The following is a 25,703-nucleotide window of genomic DNA, read 5'->3' on the forward strand; positions in this document are numbered from 1 at the left end:
TTAACTGGGAAGATGTTTTTAATTTAACTTTTTAATTGAAGAGGTTTTTAAAGTTAATCGTTCCTTGGAATATACTTCTTGTGTAGTTGAAGTTCATTTTGTTTGTTGAATTCTCACTGTGAAGAAATAAATGTGTAAAATAGAAAGTAATACCACCTGTATCAGCCAGGGTTCTGATATACATCTTGTGTAGTTGAAGTCCATTTCGTTCAACTACACAATTCATTTGTTTGAATAATTAAATTTTATTTCAAGACCCTCATTTCTTTCACGTATGCTTTCCTGACCATAGCAGCATACACGGATCCTCTGCATCACTTATTTGCCATCATTTCTTGACACTTAGTGTCATTTTAAGTTGCTATTCAAATTTTTTTTTAATCATCCAGCCCAAAATGTCACTAACTTTTTAAATGTTTATTCTTTCTCTTATATTTGTGTGTTTGCTAATGCATTGAAGGGAGTGGGGGAAGGTCAGGCAGTCTGCTCTTACAGTTTGCATTTTACAGCCAGCCTAGCCTAGTACCTAATGGAGGTTAATCAACTATTGCTAAGTACCTTGACTTTTCTGAAAATTGGAGATTTTTAAAATGCTTTCTTATAAAATGGAATAGCCCTCAAAATTATGCCTCTGTTAATATCCAAAGGATTTTATTTTTCATGTTGTCCTTAGTGCTAAAATGCTTAAAAATAAACCTTAGGAAGTTGATTTCCTTTTAATTAGCAGGTGCTTCCAAGGAAGGAGGTGCTGGAGCAGTTGATGAAGATGATTTTATAAAAGCTTTTACAGATGTCCCTTCTGTTCAGGTAAGTGACGTGGCACTCCCCATGAATATTGCCTGTGTGCCTGTTCATATAATTATTTGTCTTTGTCCCTTTTTTAAAATTCTTTTTTCCTTAAATGATTATATAAATGAACTATTTGACTTATTATTACCAAACTGTTACTTGTTGATACGATTAGATTTTCTTTCAGTGAGGCTGAAATAAAATTGAATCTGTATTATTAAATCACATTATCTTACAATGTCCACCTTAAAGTTCAGATTCTTGAATTAATAAGTTTGAGCCCAGAGAATGTTAGAAATTAGTGGACAATAGAAATTTGGAAGGCATTCACGTAGACATAAATGAAGATGTCAGAGTGGACACATCTATAAATAACAGTATTATTTCCATGGCTTAAAAATGCACATTAAGTGTTATATTGTAAATAATATTCTACAACCTGACTTTTTACTCTATATTGGTTTTTGTATTTTTTCACAATGTAAAATTTGTGATTCTAGTTCATTCATTTGGATTGATAGATGGTATTCTATTGTGTTGAACAGACCACAGTTCATTTATCTGTTCTGTTGATTGGACATTTAGGTTGTTTCTAACTTGGCTATTAGATGTCGTGCTGCAATGGAGATTTTTGTACATATGTCCTTGATTATTTGTATGTATTTTTTTACTTACAAATGAAAGGTCTGTAAAATACAAAAGGAGGGAGGAATATATTTTTCCTATTATTTAAAAAGTAAATATCTTAAAATAAGATTTTTTTTTTTTTTTGAGACAGAGTCTCATTTTGTTGCCCGGGCTAGAGTGAGTGCCGTGGCGTCAGCCTAGCTCACAGCAACCTCAAACTCCTGGGCTCAGGCGATCCTCCTGCCTCAGCCTCCCGAGTAGCTAGGACTACAGGCATGCACCACCATGCCCGGCTAATTTTTTGTATATATATTTTTAGTTGGCCAGATAATTTCTTTCTATTTTTAGTAGAGACGGGGTCTCACTCTTGCTCAGGCTGGTCTTGAACTCCTGACCTCGAGCGATCCACTCGCCTTGGCCTCCCAGAGTGCTAGGATTATAGGCGTGAGCCACCGCGCCTGGCCAAAATAAGATATTTTTTAAGTGTGAACATAGGAATGGAGTTGCATGGAATCTTTAATAGATGTTACTCTGTAGGGGTCTCATACCAGTTAAGACTCCTACAAGAAAGGTATGATAGTTCTCATTTCTTCATATCCTTGCCAACACTTGAAGTTGTCACTTAAAATATTTTGCCAGTATGATGAATGTGAATGCTGATGTTTGGAAAATTTCTCACATTGCTTTACTTAAAAAACTGTCTGTATTACCTTCTTAGCTCTCTGCAAGGGAATGTTGTCCTTAAGCTATTTAAGATCTTAAAAAGTTGTGAGAAAGCTTTAAAAAATTCTCTGATTTGAGTGTATTTTTACCTTTATTGAAATATTTTTTTTCTTAAAGATACTTACTTTTTAAATAATAGGAAAAACATATCCCTCCCTCCTTTTGTATTTTCCAGACCTTTCATATAAGAGAAAGACTAGTGCTGTAGGAACAATTAATAAAACTTAGTTGGACTTGAATATTTTTCATTGTTCAATATGTTATTGTGAGACTGGCAACGTCATGGTATCAGGAAAGCCAAGGACTACTCAACTATATGGAGGAGGAAAAGCTGTTTCACAATTACTCATTGCTTCCTTGCAGCTGATCATCTGCCACACACACGCCCCCTTCCAAATGTTCCACACCTTCCATTGTGCCCCCTGAAACATCTGTTTCATAAGCAGTAATTCCTCTAAGTCTTTAAGTTCATTTTTTGAGAGTCTCTTCAACGTCATTGCCTTAATCAAAATCTGATTTTTTTTCTTGAAGCTCTTTAAAGGGGAGGCTATTTATTACTCTTGACTCTCATGCCCTTAGCAATTGATAGTAGGTTTATTGTGCTGCTTCTCCTCATTATCACTTGGTTACCATTATTCCTACACCCATTTAAATGAGGTTCATGCTCTGTGACCCGCCCCCCCCTTATTATTGCTGGGTACTGATCTGTACAATATTCCACTGCTGCCAAGACTTGAATCCCAGCTCTACCACATTAGCTGTGTTACCTTGGGCAAACTACTTATCCCTGAGTACTTCAGTTTCCTCATCTTAAAATAGGAATTATTAGTACACACTCAGAGGGTTATTGTGAGGATTAAATATGACAATACAGATGAAGTGCATGGTGGGTACATGTTAGCTATTAGAATTATCTTAAACTTATGACACATTTTTGATGACTTCAGTTTCCATTTGGGTGACCTATAAGTCTCTTGACCTCTTCTCCTTCTTCACCTTAGTTATCCACTTCATAGTCACACATTGGGTTTTGAAGTCATCTATATGGTATTGCTCTGTGTCTAGAGTCATTAATTAAAGCATCTCACTACTGGCCAGGATCTTTTTTTTTAAAATTTTTTATTGATACTTAATAATTGTACATATTCATGTAGTGCATGTTACATTTTGATAAAGCATATAACATATAATGATCATATCAGGGTAATTGGGACATGATTCACCTGAAACATTTATCATCATTTTATGTTGGGAACATTTGAAAACTTCTAGCTATTTTGAAATATAATAAGTTATTGTTAACTATAGTTGCCCTATTGCACTATTGAACACTAGAACTTTTTCCTTCTATTTAACAGTAGTACCCATTAACCAACACCTCTTCATTACCCCTTCCCACCACCCTTACCAACCTCTAGTAGCCACCATTCTATTCACTACCTCCATGAGATCAATTTTTTTTAGGTCCCATATATGAGTGTGAAAATGCAATATTTGTCTTTCTGTGCCTGGTTTATTTCACTTAAAATAATGTCCTCCAGATCCATCCATGTTTCTGCAAATGACAAAGTTTTTTCTTTTTCATGGCTAAATAATATTCCGTTGTGTACATATACCACATCTTCTTATCCATTCGTCCCTTGATAAACACTTAAGCTGATTCCACATTTTAGCCATTGTGAATAATGCTGCAATAAACACAGAAGTGCAAATACCTTCTGGTTACATTTTATGTCTTTGCCTCATTCAAATGAGGTTTAGAGATATGCCCTTCCCCTCTACAATGTTCACCGTGTCTGTGTGCATTAGTTGTGAGTTTACCCCCCCAAACTCCCTAATCCCTAGAGAATATTACTACCGTGTGAGCACCATAGTGTTGATCAGTTAGTGCCAATTTGATGGCGAGTACATGTGGAGGCTACTCCTCCAATTTTGTGATACCTCACTGTGGATAATGGGCTCAAGCTCAATCCAGGAAAATATAAGAGGTGCTAGATCGCTGTTGTTTCTTATAATTGAGTAATATTCCATTGTATACATATACCAAATTTTAATAATCCACTCATGAATTGAAGGACACTTGGGTTGTTCCACATCCTTGCAATAGTGAATTGTGCTACCATAAACGTTCAGGTGCAGATGTCTTTATTATAGAATATCTTTCGCTCTTTTGGGTGGATGTCTAATAGTGCTATTGCTGGATCAAACAGTATTTCTATTTTTAGCTCTTTGGGGTATCTCCAAATTCTTTTCCACAGAGGTTGCACCAATTTGCAGTCCCACCAGCAGTGTAAGAGAGTTCCCGTCTCTGCACATCCCCGCCACATTTGCTGTTTTGGGATTTTTTTGATAGAGGCCAATCTCACCGGGGTTAGGTGATATCTCATTGTGGTTTTGATTTGCATTTTTCTAATGATTAGAGATGTTGAGCATTTTTTTATTATGTTTGCTGGCCATTATTCTGTCTTCTTTTGAAAAGTTTCTGTTCATTTCCTTTGCCCATTTATTTATTGAGATAGAGTCTGACTCAGTTGCCCGGGCTAGAGTGCCATGCTGTCAGCCTAGCTCAGAGCAACCTCAAACTCCTGGGCTCAAGTGATCTTCCTGCCTCAGCCTCCCGAGTAGCTGGGACTACAGGCATGTGCCACCATGCCCAGCTAATTTTTTCCATATATATGTTTTAGTTGTCCAGCTAATTTCTTTCCATGTTTAGTAGAGATGGGGTCTCGCTCTTGCTCAGGCTGGTCTTGAACCCCTGAGCTCAAACAATCCTCCCGCCTTGGCCTCCCAGAGTGCTAGAATTACAGGTGTAAGCCACCGTGCCCAGCCCCTTTGCCTATTTATTGGTGGGGTTGTTTGATTTTTTTCTTGTTGATTTTTTTAAGTTCTCGATAGATTCTTGTTATCAGCCCTTTATCAGATGTGTAGAGAGCAAATATTTTCTCCGATTCTGTAGGCTGTCTATTCACTTCAATGATAGTTTCCTTGGCTGTGCAAAAGCTTTTTAATTTGATCAGACCCCATTTATTTATTTTTATTGCTGCTGTGATTGCTTTGGGGCTCTTCTTCAAAAATTCTTTGCTTAGGCCGATGTCTGAAAGGGTCTTCCCAACATTTTCTAGAATTCTTAAGATTTCATGCCTTAGGTTTAAGTCTGTTATCCATCTTGAATTGATTTTTGTGAGAGGTGAGAGGTGGGGATCCAGTTTCAATCTTCTGCATGTAGCTATCCAATTTTCCCAGCACCATTTATTGAAAAGAGATTCTTTTCCCCAGTGTATATTTTTGTCTGTTTTGTACTGACCAGGATCTTTTTGCTTTTTCAACTACTCTGACGACTACTTCTCCATGACTTCAAGGATCTTCAGTCCATTGCCTTTTATAGTCACTCTCAATTCATCATCTCTCACTTCTACTTTCCTTCTCATTAAAGCATTTTTTTCCCCTCAGAGACTTGCTCTGTCACCCCAGGTACAGTACAATGGTGTGATCTTAGCTCACTGCAACCTCAAACTCCTGGGCTTAAGTCATCCTCCCTCCTGCCTCAGCCTCCCAAATAGGTGGGACTGCAGACTTGCGCCACCACACCTGGCTAATTTTTTCTAATTTTGATAGAAATAGGGTCTTGCTCTTTTTCAGGCTGGTTTCAAACTGCTGACGACAAGCGATCCTCCTCCCACCTCAGCCTTCCAGAGTGCTAGGCTTACAGGCGTGAGCCACTGCACCCTGCCTCATCTAAGCTTTGATACTATGGTTTCTTGCAGTAGGGCTACAAACAAGATAATAAAATCCCTTGTTTCTCTGATTTTTTTTTCCCTCAGTAAAGTATCAGGTAATTTTTTTTTTAAATACCCATTTTGCAAAACTACAACTCTGGATGATTCTCAACTTTTAACTGTTTTTATGTTCATAGCCCAGAAATAGTGCTGCTAGAGAAAGTCACATGTTAGGACACATGGTTTTTAGTGGAATTCACATAAATGATCCCTCAACAATCTCATATCCTTGCTATGTTTCTGTGATCAAGTTACTTCTCTGCTTTCCTCAGCTATCAGACATGTTTCTTTCCATCTATCAACATGGCTTTCTCCTCTCTTCTCTCACTACATGGCCTTGCCTCTTACTTTATTAAGTCATTATCATCAAGGGAACGCCATGTTTCTGTTACATTCTTTCCCACTGTACGTTTCTTCTGTCCTTTTGCTTCAGGAACGTGGTCCTTCTTCAAAGGCCGGCACCTCTACCAGTGATCCAAAGCCCATTATTTCCTACTTTCTTAACACATTTATACAATCAGTGATCTCATGTAGGTTCAAGCTCTTGCTCTTTTTTGGAACCTTCTCACTGTTAACATGGCTGGGTTCCTCAGCTTAAAAGAAAAAAAGTCTCACCTGACTCCATATCCTCCAGATATTCTTTATTTTGCCCCTCACAGCCTTTCCAAAAGAGTTGTCTATACATGATATTTCCATACCTTCACCTGTCATTGACTTCATTTCACTTCTTTCCAGTTTCTTCCTCCATTGAAACAGGTCTTGAGTAGATCACTAATCATCTTCATAGCACCAAAATCAGTTTTAGTGTTTTTTCTTGATATTTTAGCAGTATTTAGCACTGTTGACTACATTCACTGGTTTGTTGTTTCTTTCTAGGTACTTAAAATATGATGTTATTTCATTTTATACCTCTTGTTCACTTCATCTCTGTCTCTTTCTAGGTACATCCTTCTCTACTTGGCTATTAAATATTAGAATTTCATAAGGGTTAGTTCTGGACTCTGTCTTCTCACTCTCCGTTTTCTTACTGAGTCACCATAGCTTCAGTTCTCACCTTTGTGTAGATAACACCTAGGGTTTTTTTTTTTTTTGAGGCAGAGTCTCACTCTGTTGCCCGGGCTAGAGTGCTGTGGTGTCAGCCTGGCTCCCAGCAACCTCAAACTTCTGGGCTCAAGCAATCCTTCTCCCAAGTAGTTGGGACTACAGGCATGTGCCACCATGCCCAGCTAATTTTTTTCTATATATATTTTTAGCTGTCCAGATCATTTCTTTCTATTTTTAGTAGAGACAGGGTCTCGCTCTTGCTCAGGCTGGTCTCAAACTCCTGACCTCGAGCGATCCTCTCGCCTCGGCCTCTCAGAGTGCGAGGATTACAGGCGTGAGCCACGGTGCCCGGCCAACACCTAAGTTTTTATCTTCAGGCCAGACGTCTCGTGAGCTCCAAAATAATTTATCCACTGTGATTGTTTACTTGACAGCTCCTTTTAGATGCTTCAGAGGCATCTCAAACTCAAAGTGTTTGAAATTAGAATCTTGATCTTCCCCCTTTAAACCTAGTCTTCCAGTATTCTGTATGTGTAAACTATTACTTAATTACAAAAGTTAGAAACCTAGGTATCATTCTACCGCAACAAATTCCTAACTTACTGGTTTTCAAACTTCTTTTGCTTGTATACCCACTAAAAGAATGTTTAAAAAATTGTGTACCCCATCACTGAAGTAAATTTTTGAGTTGCCACTTTTTTTCCTTGTTTGGGGAAGGGGAGCCTTGCATTGTATTCCAGGGCAGTGCATCATGCTAAAATTAGGGGTGGGAGAGGGGCCTGCCTTTCTTCTGGAAAATGGCAAAAGGGCTTTTGTGAAGGGAAGGTGGGAGGCAAGAAAGACCCAGCTTAGAAGCTCCCAAGAGTCATTCTTTAACAAAATGTTATCTGGTCCCCCTCCTACTTCTTCAGCCTTGTCTCATCCCCTCCTTTCCTTTGCGCACACATACACGCACACTAAGTGAAAGCTGAATTTAATAGCTGTTGAAAGTGAAAGATACAGGTAGTGCAGTTTGATGAAGGAACTCAGACGATATCACCAGAATTCCATTTCTCTTCATCTCTCACTTCTGATTCCTCTGCATTGTCTTCTCTAATGGTCAGGAGCATGGCTGCAGCTATTCCAGCTTCATACCTTCACTACCCTTTCCCTCTTTGCCAGTTGATCCTGTAAAACTTGTGAGATTAACTCTGATTAAACTGATATATAGAGGCTTTCATTCTCCTTTGTGGTAATTCCTATTTGCAATTTTATATTTTATGTCATTCGATTAATTATTTTAAATCTCCCTGACTAGATTGTAACCTCCATAAGGCAAAGACCATGTCTATTTTTGCTCACCTTAATCTCATTAATGCCTTGCATAGTACATCCCTATTATGTGAATATTTGTTAAATAAATGAAAGAGTAATGGTGTTTAGCTTTTTGACAAATGGCTCTAGAGCAGCAGTCCCCAACCTTTTTGGCACCAGGGACTGGATTCATAGAAGACAATGTTTTCAGTGAGGGATGGGGAGCAGCTGTAAATACAGATGAAGCTTCACTCCCTGGCTCCCTCCTCACTCCCTCCTCACTCCCTCCTTGCTAGCCTGCTGGTACTGTTCCCTGGGGGTTGGGGACCACAGCTCTAGAGGAAACAAAGCATGTAGCGATCTTGACTTCAGTTTGTCATGGCAGAAGAGAGAAAAACAAAACTCACTTAAAAAATGTCTTTTTTGCAGTATTGTAACTATGTGAATGCAATAAGATAGGTTATATACTTGAAGTCATTTTGAGAATTTAGACCTATTTTTATTAATTCTTGAATATTTGCATCTTGTTTTAAAATTACAAAGTATTTTAAGAGTATATTTGAAGTTACTCATGAGGGGAGAAATGGCAAAAAGAGTAACAGGAAGGAAGGAAGACAAAGCATTTCATTTTATATTATTGTCTGTAATGTATTTCTATTCTCCATTAAGAAATGATGCCAGAATGGGAAATAACCTTATTACTTGAAAGATTCTTTTAAATATCAGGGTACAATTTTGATATTGTTTGTGGCAAAAAATATTGTTATAATTCTGAATCTTTTCTTTAAGATCTATTCTAGTCGAGAACTTGAAGAAACATTAAATAAAATCAGGGAAATTTTGTCAGACGACAAACATGACTGGGATCAGCGTGCCAATGCAGTAAGTTTTTTATTTTTTCTTATCTTTCTTTTAGTGTTCCTTTTCAAAAACATGGAAATTCAGTAGTAGTACTATATGGTATTCATATATAAAATAGAGTCTGATAGGTAACATTTCTTTCTGGAAAACACATTGAGATAATAGATATTTTCTGATTTAAGGTCAATTTTTAGTCTGTTTTTGCTGGTTATATAGTGACTAACCTACACATATCTGGCAGCCTCTCCACATGTGGTATATTTGTTGACTGATCAGGGAGCTATGAGCTTCAGAGGGCCTTGCCTCTTTGTGGGCTTTACGTAGTTGCTTATCAGCACCATCCTTAAGTCATATAAAGTTTATCAGTAAAGCAGTTCATTTTTCCTACATGCTGAATATTTTCATAGTATTAACATAAATTCACAACATTATGTGCATTTATGTAACATTTTTCTTTCTTTTCACTCGAATGTGATGAATATTTCTCACCTATGATTTAAAAAAAAAAGACCAGATATCCTTGAGTTAAGAATATTTTGCCAAAATTCCTTGAAGAAAATATTTGATAAATTTTAAAGTAATATTTGTATTGGCAATGGACTGTATATTTTATTTCAAAGTTTGTGAATTTGTGAAATTTAAATGACCAAATTGCATGTACCAAATGAGTACTTTAGAGTTTTCAAGAAGCCAGAGAAGGGATTCCATTTGAAGATTCCCTTCTGCTCTGAGAGCACCCAAATCTGAGCATGAAAATCTCCATTTTGATGAGTTAAATCAAACATGGTCTTTTGACAAATATGGCTTTTATGATACTCTGAACAAAAGATCATTTTGTCTTCTCTTTGTTAGGCAGTCTGTATATCTTAAAATGTTGATATACTGGGTTTTGTGTATGTTGTGTGTGTGTGCATGTGTGTGTATGTGTATGTGTTTATGTGTAAACATGTGTTTATGAGACACACACATACTCTGTTGCCCAGGATGGAATGCAGTGGCACAATCATAGCTCACTGTAGCTTCAAACTTCTGGGCTCAGGTGATCTTTCCACTTCAGCCTCCTGAATAGCTGAGACTACACATACATACTACCACACCTGGCTAATTTTTTAATTTTTTTATAGAAACAGGATCTTGCTATGTTGCCCATGCTGGTCTTGAACTCTTGGCTTCAGGCTATCCTCTTGCCTTGGCCTCCCAAATGAAGTAACACTTTTTAACAGAGAATATGTTGTTCCAGATTTGTTGATTATGGTTCATATTCTTTCTTCAGTTGTGAGATGGGTCTAACACAGAAAAATCTTTGTCACAGATTATCTGTGGAGAAACAGAATAAATGTTGTCAGTATAAAACATGAACTTTGTAATTGAGAGTTTTTTGGTTTGACTTTGAAACTATCCATTTGGAAACAACAGACGGTCTTTTAGTTGTCTTTTAATTTTTTTTAAATTACTAATAGAAAAGTAATACAAGCTTATTGTCATAAGTAAAAAAATGCAGAAAATTATAAAGAAAAATTTAATAGTTTCCTCCCTATTAAAGAAACAAACTTTTCATTTTAGAGTATGTCCTTTACTGTGTATATATATTCAAACATATATCATAAAATAAACAGTTTTTTCCTCACCTCTTCTATAAAAACAAATGAGGGTCATATTCCATATACCACTTAGTAACTTGCTTTTTTTAGTGTAATAAATCATGCTCTTTTAGTATACTTGGCATAGGTTGCTCAGATATTTATTGAATGCAGATCAATATGTACATATATTCCTTAGTGTAATATATCTACATGTTTATTAAACCATTTCCCATTTGATGAATTCACAGTTTTTTATTTTTTGCTATTTTAACGTTACAGTAAACATCTTTGCACACATTTGTAACAATGGTGCTTTTATTTTTGTAGGTTAGATTTTAAAATATGAGTTGTTGAATAAAGAGTAGATGCGATTTTATTTATTTTATTTTATTTATTTATTTTTTTTTTGAGACAGAGTCTCACTTTGTTGCCCGGCTAGAGTGAGTGCCATGGCGTCAGCCTAGCTCACAGCAACCTCAAACTCCTGGGCTTAAGCGATCCTACTGCCTCAGCCTCCCGAGTACCTGGGACTATAGGCATGCACCACCCATGCCCGGCTGATTTTTTCTATATATATTTTTAGTTGTCCAGATAATTTTTATTTCTATTTTTAGTAGAGACAGGGTCTCGCTCAGGCTGGTCTCGAACTCCTGACCTTGAGCAATCCACCCACCTCGTTCTCCCAGAGGGCTAGGATTACAGGCGTGAGCCACCGTGCCCGGCCGCGATTTTATTTTAATAGAGGCTGCCAAAATATTTTGAACAAAGGTGTTAGTCATTTACAATCTTACTTGCAGTCCTTGAGAGCATCTGTTTTCTTTCTCATACTGGATGATACCAGGTTTTAAAAATTTTTGCCATTGTGATGGGGGGAAATGATGTGTCTTTGTTGTAATTTGGATTTGCTTGTCACTAGTGAGTTTGAGCACATTTCATACATTTATTTTGTACAATTGAATATTGGGTTGCAACAGTCCCCCATTGTATGTGATTTTACTTTCTGTGGTTTCATTTACACACGATCAACTATAGTCTGGAAATATGAAAATATTTTGATAGACACCACAGTCACATAATTTTTATTACAGTGTATTGTTACAGTTCTATTTTATTATTTGTTATTGTTACTCTGTTACTATGCCTAATTTATAAGTTAAAATTTATCATAGGTGTGTACGTATAGTACATAGAGGGTTCAGTACAAGCTGAGATTTCAGGTATCCTCTGGGGATCTTAGAATGTATCCTCACAGATAAGAGGAAACTACTATATTTGTCTGTTTATTATTTTATTATCATTCTTTGTGTATTGCCTTATATGTTGCAAGTAATTTTTTCCTACTGTACTGTGATTTTTATTTCATTTTTAGTTAACATTATTTAGACACTTCTGGAAATTCTCTTATGTTTATGATAGTTTTCCCTTCCTTATACATCCCAAGATTATATTACTGTTCTTTTGATTTTTTTCCTAATATCCATAGTGGATTGGTTTTTTTTTTTAACATTTACATGGTTAGTCCATATGATTTAACTTTAAAGATATTTTAAAATTTAGAAAACCTCTGAGTTAAATGTGAAATTATACATGATAATGGTTATAATAAGTAAACTTTTAGCTTCTGAATATGCACACATATGCACCTGCGTGTATCTCTTTTGATTGATGTAATTTTATTACGTATGTCTGGTGTTGATATGGATAACATTTGGCAGTCGTATACTAAAAAGTAATGCTAAAGGTATATATATAGGAAGAAAGAGCCATTTGCTTCACAGTGTCATATGTTAACATGTGAGCATGATGATAGCTTGATGAATGGTCACTTTACTTTTGTACTTTTGCATATGGATGAATAGAGTATCCAGATTTGGCCCTTTAAAAAATTAGGCTCCTTTATTAAATAATGGTAATACTTGTAAAACATTGTGAATGTACTTAATGCCACTGAATTGTATACTTTAAAATGGTTAAAATAGTAAATTTTATGTTAATGTGTATCTTACCACAAGTAAAAAAGGAAGACTCCCTTAAATTTTAAAATTTACTTTTCTACTTATAGACTACATGTATCTGCTGTACATATAACTAAATCTATAATGTTCTTTCTCAGAAAGCTTTTTGTTTGCATGTTTATTTACATAATACATTTAATGCTACTAAATATCTGAATATAGCAATATAAATATAATGAAACATTAAATATGTTTCATTTTTTAAAATATTTTGTTTGAATAATGTAGTTTAGATAGCTTTTCTTTTTTTTGCACTGACTGCCACCTTTTTTGTCAATAATGAAAAATTTTTTATTTCAGCTTAAGAAAATTCGATCACTGCTTGTTGCTGGAGCTGCACAGTATGATTGCTTTTTCCAACATTTACGCTTGTTAGATGGAGCACTTAAACTTTCAGCTAAGGATCTTAGATCCCAAGTGGTTAGAGAAGCTTGCATTACTGTAGCGTAAGTATTTTCATTTTGCGATAAGTATTTTTTATGAATGCATTTAGTACTCATTGATTCAGTGCTCATTAAGTAAAACAGTAGCAAGATAAACCCCCAAAATGTATATATGATCCAAAAATCATTTTTATTACACATAAGGATTCAATTTGTATGATTTTGTAAAAAAGATCTTTCTTAACAGCTCTTTATAACCCTAAAATGTGTTTATATGTTTAAAGCCCTACTGGTTGATTTTTGATCATTAACTCCACAAGTGTAAGGAGAAAACGAATAGATCTAGCAACTGACTGTATTCACTTTTCTCATACTAATTTGGATATTAAGTGCTCTATTTCTGATATTTTAGCAGTTACCCTGGAATTGCAACATTCATCATCAACTTATCAAAATCTAAACTTATTCTATATGTTTATAGTCTTCCACAGTACAAGGATGGTAGAACACTAGTGGTAAATTCTATTTACCACTCACTATTTCTGACCTAAATACTGTTGTTATATATATGGTTGTATAAACATTTCTTTGAAGATAGAGAACATGAAGGTGCTTACTATTAGTATTTCTAATCAGGATTATATTAGATATTCCAGTCAGAACATAAAAAAGTTAATAAAAACTATGAGTATTGCAAGAAAATGAACAGAACTGCTTTTATGAACAGATGATAAAATCCATGCAGAAAGTCACAAGAGAATCTACAGATAAATTATTATAATTAAGGAACTTTAGCAAACTTGCTAGGTACAATACAGTATACCAATATACCCAAATGATCAAATGTCTCTAACTAGTAAAAACAACCCAAACCGAAACAAAAATCCATAAAATGTAACCTTGAAAAATACACTTAAAACAAGACTGGCCCTCTTGCAGAAAACTGGACAAAATATGTAAAATAACTGTTCCCAGATAATAGCAGCCAGCGTAGGAATAGGAGTCTTGAAAGACACAAATGAGTTGAGCATTATGAGTTTTGACCTGGAGATACTTTCTAAACCCTGGGGAAGGGAGGGTGAACCTAAGCAGAGCAAGGCAACCTCACTGAGTTGAGGCAACAGAGATTGGAGTTTCAAAAGGCTGAGGTGTCCAAACTTTGCAGGGTAGGATACTAGAGAGAAGAGAAATACACAGAAAAAGAGCTATAGAAATCTGTATATGGGATCCCATGGGTCTAGCTGAATACTAATCTGTACAATGAAAGGTACAACTCCTTGAGAAGAGAAAAGAACTACCACCTGGGAGATAAACAGTAATTCCCAGAGCTCATACAGGGGTAGGAGAGGTTCAGGATCTGACTGGCCAGAATGAGGAAACCTTGTTGAACACCCAGGGCATTCAGTAGAGACCCTAGAAAGGCCATGGTATAGGAATAGTACTAAACCAGTTCTAAAGTAAGGCTACTATAGACACCCCCTCTCCCAACAAGCTTATAAAGATCAAGCTGATTCCCAAGTACATTACCTGCCTACTGGAACAAAACTCACCTCTTTTTTTTTTTCCTTTTCTTTTTTTAATTCTAAAACTCACACTCTCTAAAGGAAGATAACATCTAGACAATACCTCCCTGGTTTTCATTTGAGGTTCCGTTTTGCCTTTGAGTTCAGACATTGGAAAACTGACATAACTGAACACTAGTAAATAGGTTTGAATCTGAGTATCTCTTTGAATCAAGAACCTGATTTTTTGGAACTAACTCTATCCCAACTATGTATTTTAAATAAGATATAAATATATAGAAATTAGCCAACACTGCAAGCATTGTCAGGACTGTGATTACAGCATCTTTCCTGTTTTAACTAAAATCATATAATTAAAGGCTGATTTAGTTGTTTAACTACAAATTTGGAAAGAGAAGACAGATGTCCTTAAGATCACCCAACTAATTAGCGTATGGTGGAGCTATATTTTTAATCACAAATTTTAAAATCCTACCCCAAAGAAGTCAGGGAGTGCCTGTGACCAAAAAAGTAGAAATAGAGAATATCTTGAGGAGCATTGATTTGGGTACGATTTTTAAACGTGGTTGTAAAATATGTTGAACTTAAGATTGATAATGGGGCATCACAGTGGGAATATCTCATGGTTAAAGAGCAAAGGTCAGAGCAATCAGGCCTGATTATTTTACCTGACATTTATTTAGAGTTAATAGTTAAATTCTGCGATCAGATGGCTTCTCCAAGTACTACTGCAAAGATATGAGTAAAATGCCAAATTTCAGCTTCAGACTAGATAAAGGATGGGGAAAAGAAAGTAATATATAGTATTTGGACTTCCTTTTTTTTCCTTTGTTTTTCAGCCACTAGAACTGATTAAAATAAAAATGCTTAAGTTAATTCAGTAAAAGTATTTTAAGACTGAGCACGGTGGCTTACACCTGTAATCCCAGCACATTGGGAGGCTGAGACAGGAGGATGCTTGAGGCCAGGAGTTCAAGACCAGCCTGGGCAACATAGCAAGACCCCATCTATAAAAAAAATAAAAAAACAGCTGGGTGTGATGGTACATGCCTGTAGTTCTAGCCACTCAGGAGGCTGAGGCAGGAGGATTGCCCTGCTTTAGCCCAGGAGTTTGAGGCTGCAGTGAGCTATGATAGTGCCACTGGAGTTCAGCCTGGGTGAAAGAGTGACACTGTCACTAAAAATATCTCTAAAAATAAATAAATAAGAAAGAAAGTATTTTATTAATAATATTATGTGGTCCTATCTATTTTTAATGCTAAACTATTAAAAATACTTTTTGTCTTCCTTTGTAGTCATCTTTCAACAGTTTTGGGAAACAAGTTTGATCATGGCGCTGAAGCCATTGTACCTACACTTTTTAATCTTGTCCCCAATAGTGCAAAAGTCATGGCAACTTCTGGATGTGCAGCAATCAGATTCATCATTCGGGTAGGTTCTTCTCTCTTTCTCCTCCTCCTTTTCTGCCACCACCACCTACTCTTTTTCCTCTTTCTCTTCCTCCCTCTTTTCTCTCATCTCTCTCTCTCTCACTCACTCACTCACTCTCTCTCTGTTGCTCTCTGTTACTCTCTCTGTACTTAAATAAGTCATTGGTGTTTTTTTAAGCCCAAAGGAAAATCGCTTTTTAATTATTTTTCTTATAGTAAGAGCAACACACAGCCATTTTGATCATTATAGAACACAAAAAATAAATACAAAGTAAACATGCTTGTGTATGGAACATAATACAAATACACATGTATATATGGGTACATATAAATGTATGTACTAGTACCTGTGTGTGTAATCACAAATATTATAGACAGTAATAAAAGATGACAGGCAAATTCTTAATACAGTTGTGTGCTGCATAACAACATTTTGGTCAATGACTGCATATATGATGGTGGTCCCATAAGATTTTAGTAGTGTATTTTTACTGTACCTTTTCTGTGTTTTGATATGTTTGGGTACACAAATACTTACCACTGTATTACCATGCTTACAGTATTTAGTACAGTAACATGCTGTATAGGTTTGCAGCCTGGGAGCAATAGGCTATACCATATAGCATAGGTGTGTAACAGGCTATACCATCTAGGTTTATGTAAGTACCCTCTATGATGTTTGCACATTTATGAAATTGCCTAATGATGCATTTCTCAAAATATATCCCCATCATTAAGCGATGCATGACTATATTTCTGCTCATCCATATCTTGATGATGCTCAAAAGAACAGAGTTTAAAAAATAAATCTCTCCCCTTGAATTCTACTCTTCTATAACTGATCACTCTAGTCATTTAGTATGTACTTTTCCAAACTTCTGTGCCTATACAAACATATTTGCTACACAATTAGAAAATGTAAATATATATAATATATTCTTTAACTTCTTTTTTAAACCTTATATACGGGGGCAGCTTCCCTTGTCTATGCATGTAATTCTTTTTAATTTCTAAATCAGTCATCTTTTAAAATTGTCTTCACGATTCTTCTTGCAGTTTATGGAGTCCTTTTTCAACATCCCTTTACCAATATTGTCTATTATCAATATTTCTAAGGCTTTATAACTTAATAAATATAATATTATTTCATATTCTTCTTTGCATTTCCTAGATTATTAGAGATATTAGCTGGGTTTTTTTCTTTTATAATTCCTCTGTATTATCAGTTTGTACTCTGAATTTTTTTCTCGCTTATTTCTAAGACTTTTTTATATATCATAAGGATATTAGTCTGTGTTGTATATGTTGTGGTATTTTGTATAGTCTGTCATTTCTTCAAATATTGTGTAAGTTATCTTTTGTTTATATATCAGAATTTTTAATTTTTATGTATTGAGACATTATTCTTTTTGTGGGTTTTGTTATATTTAAAACAACCTTCCCCATTTCACCATTACAAAAATATTCAATTATTTAGAACTTCTGTAATTTTTTTCCTAGGTTTAGACCTAACTGGATTTTATTTGTGTGTGAAGTATATATATCTAACTTGATTTTCCCCCAATACAAAACCAGTTGACTTAATACCATGTGGTGAACTATAGTACAGTCTTTTCTTGAAATACTGCCATTTTCATATAATAAATTTCCATAAATATGTAGATCTGTATCTTACATGCCTTTTCAATTTCTTTCATCAGTTTGTCCATTCCTGTTGAAAAAATGAAGTTTCTTTCTAATACAGCTTTACCAGGAGGTGTTCTTTTTCAGCAGTAGAATAAAAAAAAAAAATCCTTATTAAAGGTCTATGAAGATGGTCCTTTTTTTCTGTTTTAACATTTCTTTAAGGTTTGCTATAATCTGGAACCTTCATAACAGTGTTGGAAAGTGGTGGAAATTATTCAGATATTTGTTTTACCCCTGAGTTTAATGGGATCATATTTAACTTTAAATATGATAATTGGTATGGTTTTCTATGGATACAGTATATTAGATTATGGAAATTTCCTTCTATTCATATTTAGCTAAATTTTGATGAGGAATAGGTGTTGAATTTTATCTGATATCCTTCAGTGTCTTTAGAAATTATTATGTCTGGCTTTTCATTTATTCATTGTATATTTGTGAACTAAATTCTGCTTGGCCATTGTATATTATGATACCACTAGATTCAGTGAACTAATATTTTAGTTAAGATTTTGACGTTCATTTTAATGAATGAGTCTTCTGTTGATTTTTTTTTTCATTTTTCCTGTTCTACGTATCTTGTTAATATATTATTCTGATATTAGGGTTTAATAACTTTTGAAGTTATTTAATAATTATTCAATATTTTAGATTCTGGACATATTGAAACTCTGAATTGTTGGTTATTTGTATTTTCTTAGAATATCAATTTCATACAGATTCTAAGAATCTTTGGCATAAAGTTGCATGTTGTATTCTCTTAATTTAGAAAAGTCTCTATCAATGTGGTTATATAACTATTTTCTTATTATAATGTTATACATTCTTTTTTATGTATATACTTGGCAGAGGCAATATTATGGATCCTTTATAAATTTTGATTTTTAGTTTTATTGGTTCTAGTGAGGTTATTTTTTTCTCATAGAGTTTTTTAATTTAAGTTTCTTAACTTTTATTTTTTGACCTTTTGGCTTATTTCTTTTTTTTTTTTTTTTCCTTTTTTAGATTTTTGTAGAATATCCTTAGGTAATTTGTTATAGCCTTTTCTTAGTTACTATTGTAAGGCTTTCTTCTGAGTTTGGCATTATTATCATCCTAATGATTTAAATTTACCACTATGCTTTTTAATTTATATTGCTCAATCATTTGTAATTTGCATTTCAACTTCCTCTTTGAATTACATAATATTGTGTTCATTTTTATCTTTCATTTTTTTGAGACAGAGTCTCACTCTGTTGCCCAGGCTATAGTGCCGTGGCGTCAGCCTAGCTCACAGCAACCTCAAACTCCTGGGCTCAAGCAATCCTACTGCCTCAGCCTCCCGAGTAGCTGGGACTACAGGCATGTGCCACCATGCCCGGCTAATTTTTTTCTATATATATTTTTAGTTGTCCAGCTAATTTCTTTCTATTTTTTTAGTAGAGACGGGGTCTTGCTCTTGCTCAGGCTGTTCTCGAACTCCTGAGCTCAAACGATCCGCCTGCCTCGGCCTCCCAGAGTGCTAGGGAGCCCCTGCATCCGGCCCTGTGTTCGTTTTTAATTGGTTCTTTTGTTCTTATTTTTATTGTTATTATTTTCTAATTTCATGACATTCTGATCAGAAAATTTGGTTGTACAATCTCTTCTTTGAAGATTTCTTGAAATGTGTCCTAGTACATCATCAGTTTATATAGGTAGTCCATTAGCATTTACAAAATATGGAATTCTTTGGCAGAATATAGAGTTCTTTGTTCATCACTAAATTTAGCTTATGTTTTATTTATGTTATTCAAATTCTTTATGATCTCATATTTTTTAAGCTTTATGTACTTTGTATATGGTCAAAGTTTTTGACTATTGTCTTAAATAGTATTTTTTTCTAGTTTTCTGTTCACCATGCTTACCTTTTTTTTCTTTTCTCCCTTTTCATAATTTAGAAGCTCCTTATTTGTCAGTGTCAAGAATGAAGCCTTTGTCTTACTCCTCCCTGCCTTTTAAAAAGTGTACAATTTATTTCATTTATGTCATTTTTTCCCTTAATTAAAGATATTTCCATTTTCAGCACTTGGAATTAACTATAGTTTCATTTTCCTTTCTCTCAGAATTGTTTTCTTAACTTTTTACTGTTGTCTCTAAAAAAATGAGATACCATTTGATTTTTTTATAGCAAAACAACCTTTAAGAAGCCTTAAAAGATAGTCCATTTGTGTGAAGAGTTTCCCCACAGCAGGTCTAGACATAGATTGTCTTTCAGTTAGTACTGTTCTTACACAGTAGACAAGGATTTCTGACTAAATTGAATTTTTATTAAATTTTTTAGTTTTCGTGAATCTTATTTAGTGCTTCTGTATTATTTGCTCAGGTTTTTTCCTTCTGTTACTCTTGTTACACAGATTCTAAAATCCTCAATATCATTTATCCTTTTTTTGGATACTTTTTTGTCTGTTTGTCTTACAGCTGTGTGTATTCTTAGGAAAAATTCCTTTAAATTCTGTTTGACAGTACCATTTTGTCATTCTCAGGCTTTCCACTTTATTTTCAAATTGCTCATTTTCCATGAACTTTTCTCATGTTATTAATATATTATCCTATCATCTCACTAAGAATACTTTAGTTTTTTGTTTTTTTAATCTCCTGTTTTTCTATGTTTTGTTTATTTCCCAGGGGACTGCTACCTTAGATTGCTCTACTTGATTGCTAATTCTCTTTTTAATTTTAGAGAAGTTTTTCTTCAGTTGTCAACTTGTATTAATAAGTCTAAATTATTCTGACTTGGTATTTGGTTGAATGCTTCATCTGCAATTACAGATCACTTTTTATTTTCTTTTGGTACAGTTCCCCATGTACATGGTATAGCAATAATTAGGTTAGCCTCTCTCCCTGTCCCTGGCACTGTTGTGGACATAGTTAATCCAGCCACAGGATCACTGGGTGATTATAAGAGAGGGAGGCGGGGATTGATAGGTGAGACCTCCTATATAGTGTGTTGTGGTTAGGGGGTTCTCCATGGGAAATTACCTCTGTAGTAATGTTTGGGGAATGCACTATTCTGGATGCTGTAGGGAGCAGGTCCACAGAGTCCCTCCATCCTGAATTTAACAGTTGAATAACAGGCAAGTCAGCATACTCTCTTGCATTATTCTTATCTTTTTATTTTTTTTATTTTATTTATTTATTTATTTTGAGACAGAGTCTCACTCTGTTGCCCAGGCTAGAGTGCCATGGCGTCAGCCTGGCTCACAGCAACCTCAAACTCCCGGGCTCAAACTCCCGGGCTGAGGCTTCTGCCTCAGCCTCCCGAGTAGCTGGGACTATAGGCATGTGCCACCATGCCTGGCTAATTTTTTCTATATATATTTTTAGTTGTCCAGCTAATTTCTTTCTATGTATTTTTTTTTTTAGTAGAGACAGGGTCTCGCTCTTGCTCAGGCTAGTCTCGAACTCCTGACCTTGAGCGATCCTCCTGCCTTGGCCTCCCAGAGTGCTAGGATTATGGGCGTGAGCCACCGCACCCGGCCACATTATTCTCATCTTGAACAGCTTCAAGTCTGTGGGTGGTTTCTCTCTCCAGTGGCTAAAAAGTAGTTTTTCCTTTTATTTTGGTTGAGTAAGTTGTGGCAAACACTGATGGTGCCATGCACAGTTTCCTTCAGTGAAAGACTTGTTTCCCCATTGCTAAGAGCACTATTAGTAGACAACCTTCAGCTGCCAGCCTCTTCAGGGATTGCTTCAGCTGCAGAGAGCTGCCTTTCCCAAGGTCTTGCCCCTTCCCAATATGGCCCGTATCCAATAACTGACTGATTGATGTGGGAAGTATAAAGGTTTGGCCATCTTGGATCAATCTGAGACTATTCTGAAGGATCGTTTTAGTTCCAGAGCTCCCTAATGGCTTTTGGCAAAGATATCCTTGAGCTCTATCATAGTTTGATTTCTTCTTCTGCTCGCTCCTGCTTCCTTCACACTTCCACAGGTGCTAATTCCCAGGGCACTTTTTTTTTTATTGATACATAATGTACATATCTTCGGGGTACATGTGATATTTTAATACATTGATATAATGTGTAAAGATCAAATTAGGGTAATTGGTATATTTGTCACCCTAATATTTATCTTTTCTTTGTGCTAGGAACATTCAGATTATTCTCTTCTAAATATTTTGAAATGTACAATAGATTATTATTAACTATAGTCATTCTACTGATCTGTCTTATTTCTTCTGTCTAACTATATATTTGTACCCATTAATCAACCTCTCGTCATCCATGCTCCCCTTCCCAGCCTCTGGTAACCACCAGTTTACTCTCTGTCTTCATGTGACCCACTTTTTTAGTTTCCACATATGAGTAAGAGCATGCAATATTTGTCTTTCAAGGACATTTCTTAAATAATCTGCATGCTAAACACCATCTCAGAGCCTGCTTTCTAGGAAACCTAGCTCAGAAAAAAAGTAAGAGATTTAAGGCATTAAGTATGCATGCTTAGGTTACCATTTTATTCTTTTTTTTTTTCTTTCTTTCTTTCTTTTTTTTTTTTTTTTTTTGAGACAGAGTCATGCTCTGTCACCTTGGGTAGAGTACATTAGCATGATCGTAACTCACTGCAACCTCAAACTCCTGAGCTCAAGCAATCCTCCCGCCTTGGCCTCCCAAAGTGCTAGGATTACAGGTGTGAGCCACCATGCCCAGCCTACCGTTTTATTCTTATGTCTATTATGAACTTTTTAGTGTTTGCTTCTCTAAAGAAGAGCATAAGAATTTTACTAATAGAAATCAGAAGATTTTATCTGTTGAATTTCTACTTGAATTATAGGGAGGTATGGTTAAGCTAGAATGAAAGTTCTGTTAAAACCACCATTTCAAACTGCATTCCCAGTAGTTAGGAATTTAGATTCACTCTGATTACCTTCTTTGATTACATTGCAATTATTATTTTCTACCCACAGTAGCCATGGTACTTCAGAAAATGTGACCAATACATACGCAGTCCCTCTTAGTGCTCCCTCCCCTAAAAACTATATTGTCCTAACAGTTCTTTGCTGTTATACAATTAACTTGGTTGTATAATATTATATCCACAGCTGTCCTTTTGCAACTGTGTTATCGTTACTATTACTTTAATTTGGGAAAGCTTTTCAAGACTTTTCTTAATTTCTTTCAAAATCTGATTTATGGTCTTTTTGTATTTTTAAAATGTAACTAAATACTTGAATAAAGGCAAATAGAAGAAAGGCCTACATGTAGTACACAGTGTTTTTCAACCATTTCTAAAACATCTTTTTCAGCATACCCATGTACCCAGACTTATACCTTTAATAACAAGCAACTGTACATCAAAATCAGTTCCCGTGAGGAGGTAAGTTTTTGAAAAAAATTTTTTAATATAGCTCTGATATTGCCTGATGTTTAATTCTTAGTCTGGTGCAAAAATTGGTTATCATTACTTCCTTGCCTTTCCAAAAACAATAATAAAATTTTTTATTGTATCTCATGTAAGGGAGAAGGGATGAAGCAATTATTATGAACACCCACATTTCTCAGTTTTATCATATTAAGCTTTGGTTTATTTGAGCTGGTGGTTGCCTTGGTTTTCAGAGAGCATGGAATCTAGAGTCAGGCCTGAGCTCCAGTCCTACAGCTGCCACTGACTATATCCTGCCTCAGACAATTGTTTAACTGCTCTGAAACTTAGTGCCTACATATATTAGTAGGGCCAATAATGTCAGCCCATAGAACTCAAGGATTAAATGAGGTACATGTTAGTAGAATTTAGCCTAGTGTTTGGAAACAGAGTAAATAGCCATATCAGGTCTGTCATTCACTGTCTATGTCTCTCTCCCTCTCTGTGTCTGTCTGTCTGTATTTCTCTTGTTTCTATAATTTTTAACATCACCACTGTCAACCTATGTAATGGCTCTCTAAAACAAAATGATATTTATGCAGGAATGGGCATTGCAACGGGAAGACACATAACATAGTGAATTATATATATATTCAGGGAAGTAAAGGAAGACAAAAATTTTTGGAGGCAAAATGAGGAGGATTACGTAATTGTTATGAGATAATTATCCTGGGCTATAAGAATCACTAACAAAGGTGATGTCAGTTTGAGATTTGACAGGCAGTTGCTGGATAGAATATCCTTGCAGAATTATTTTTTGTGTAAGGTTGTGATGGCCATTGTGCGTGGTAGTGGTTTTTGCTGAGTCTTTTGTGATAGCTCTTGTTATCAGTCATTTATGCATGAGAACCCTCCCTTTATGGCCTTCCTCAGCTCTACTTGTCAGGGTTGGTTTTTTTGTTTTGCTTTGTTTTTTGTTTTGTTTTGTTTTTTTTTTTAAACATAAGTGACTTTATTTTGATTCTAACAACTTTTGCAGCACTATCACCATCAATAATAAAGACAGGAAAAACATGATTTGTGCATTTTATGTTTAAGAGAATTATAAAGAACTCTTTACCTCTTTTATTTGATTAGTATACATATTTAAATATTTTGAATGTTAGGAAGAAAGTGAATAAGGCTTTTTTTAAAAAAGTGGTTCAATGTTTTAAAAACAGTTGTTCAGTTACCTCTCTCTTATGTCAGGGGTCAGCAAACAACAGCTTACAGGTAAATCTGACTAATAGACTGATTTGGTATAGCTCATAAGCTAAGAGTTTTTTACATTTTTAAAGGGTGGTGGTTAGAAAGGGGAGGGGGAGAAGAAAAATATGAGACAGACAATGTATGTAGTCCACAAAGCCTAAAGTTATGCCACATGGTACAGAGCCATCAGGCCACTGAAGCCAGAACATATGATAAATGGAAGGTTTCCATGGGAAAAGAGGCTGTTTAGAGCCTGGGGGGTAGATTGAGGTCATAGTTTGAAGAGCTTTGGATGTTGTGAAGAGGAATTTTGACATTGTTTCATAGGTAGTAGGAGTCTTTAACAGTTGTAGATTTTTGATGAGGCAGTATTGTCCCAGCCTAGTTTTTATTCTGGCTATGAAGTGATTAAAAAGGAACCATGAGAAACATTGGGTTAATTAAGTAGGAGCTGTTAGAATTCATGTAAGAGAGACTCGGGGTTTAAACTAAAGCTGTGTTGATGATGATTGATTGAAGGAGATTTTATTTAATAAACAAATCCAAAGTATATTTCATGTGTAGAAATGAGACTTGATAACTGGTTATGGATGAAGGAGGTGGTGTCAAGTGCTTCAGGCTGCGAACTCTGGAGTAAGAATGCCAGGGTTTAAGTCCCAACTCTACCACTTTAGGCACGTTAATTTAACCTCCCTGTTTCTCATTTCAAATCTGTATGATATGGGCTAAAAGAGTGGATTTAAGAAGATAAGAATTAATTTATTCTTTTGTATGTAGTGTTTGAGTTGACATTTACTGCCTACATAGAGATGTCCATAAGCTGGTTGGAACTTTGACTAAATAGCTGAGGTGAAGAACCAATGCTGGAGATATAGGACTACATATGAGAATTATATCTAATAGGCACCCCTAAGGGTACAGAGGATGTTGCCCAAATAAAAAGACTATAAAAGAGAATGGGCTAAGATTGGCACCAACCAGGTAAGTACCTGTTTAAGGGTAGGTGGAGAAAAAATGTTAATAAAGGAAGAAAAACAGGACAGAGCTGTGTTATCAAATGCCAAGGAAGAAGAGGAGCTCAAGAATGAGACAGCTGAAGAAATGAGAACTAGAGGGCTTAGGAGAAAATGTACATAAACTTGATTTAAAATCATATGTGTACATATTTGAGGAAACAAAATGTAAAAATGACAGCTCCAGGTTATTGTGTCTTTCTTGGTCACCACTGAATATCTTCAATGTCTAGTGCATAGTAGAAGTTTAATAACTATTTTTTTAAGTTAACAAATGAAACTTGTTAAATATCATATTTGACAGACATTTTATTAATAAGTTAAAATCATGGGGAACTCCTAAGGTCTTTTTGAACTATTTAGCATAGGAATAGTTAGACCCTTACAATAAGT

General features: G+C 35.3%; 1 protein-coding gene across 18 annotated transcripts in view; it reads left to right on the top strand.

The window, feature by feature from the left end:
• Positions 1–25,703, top strand: part of CLASP2 (cytoplasmic linker associated protein 2) — a 196,842-nt gene that overhangs the window by 83,866 nt on the left and 87,273 nt on the right. For 9 of the 18 annotated variants that reach the window (XM_045537254.1, XM_045537307.1, XM_045537271.1 and 6 more), the window contains 5 exons: positions 725–807; positions 9,042–9,134; positions 13,012–13,157; positions 15,913–16,048; positions 22,994–23,064. In XM_045537254.1, coding sequence (XP_045393210.1) covers positions 725–807; positions 9,042–9,134; positions 13,012–13,157; positions 15,913–16,048; positions 22,994–23,064 — 529 coding nt within the window. The remainder of the gene's footprint in view (positions 1–724; positions 808–9,041; positions 9,135–13,011; positions 13,158–15,912; positions 16,049–22,993; positions 23,065–25,703) is intronic. The other 9 variants (XM_045537262.1, XM_045537309.1, XM_045537280.1 and 6 more) reach the window with 1 other exon arrangement.

This window comes from Lemur catta, chromosome 1 (genome assembly GCF_020740605.2).
Source record: "Lemur catta isolate mLemCat1 chromosome 1, mLemCat1.pri, whole genome shotgun sequence".
Taxonomy (NCBI): domain Eukaryota; kingdom Metazoa; phylum Chordata; class Mammalia; order Primates; family Lemuridae; genus Lemur; species Lemur catta.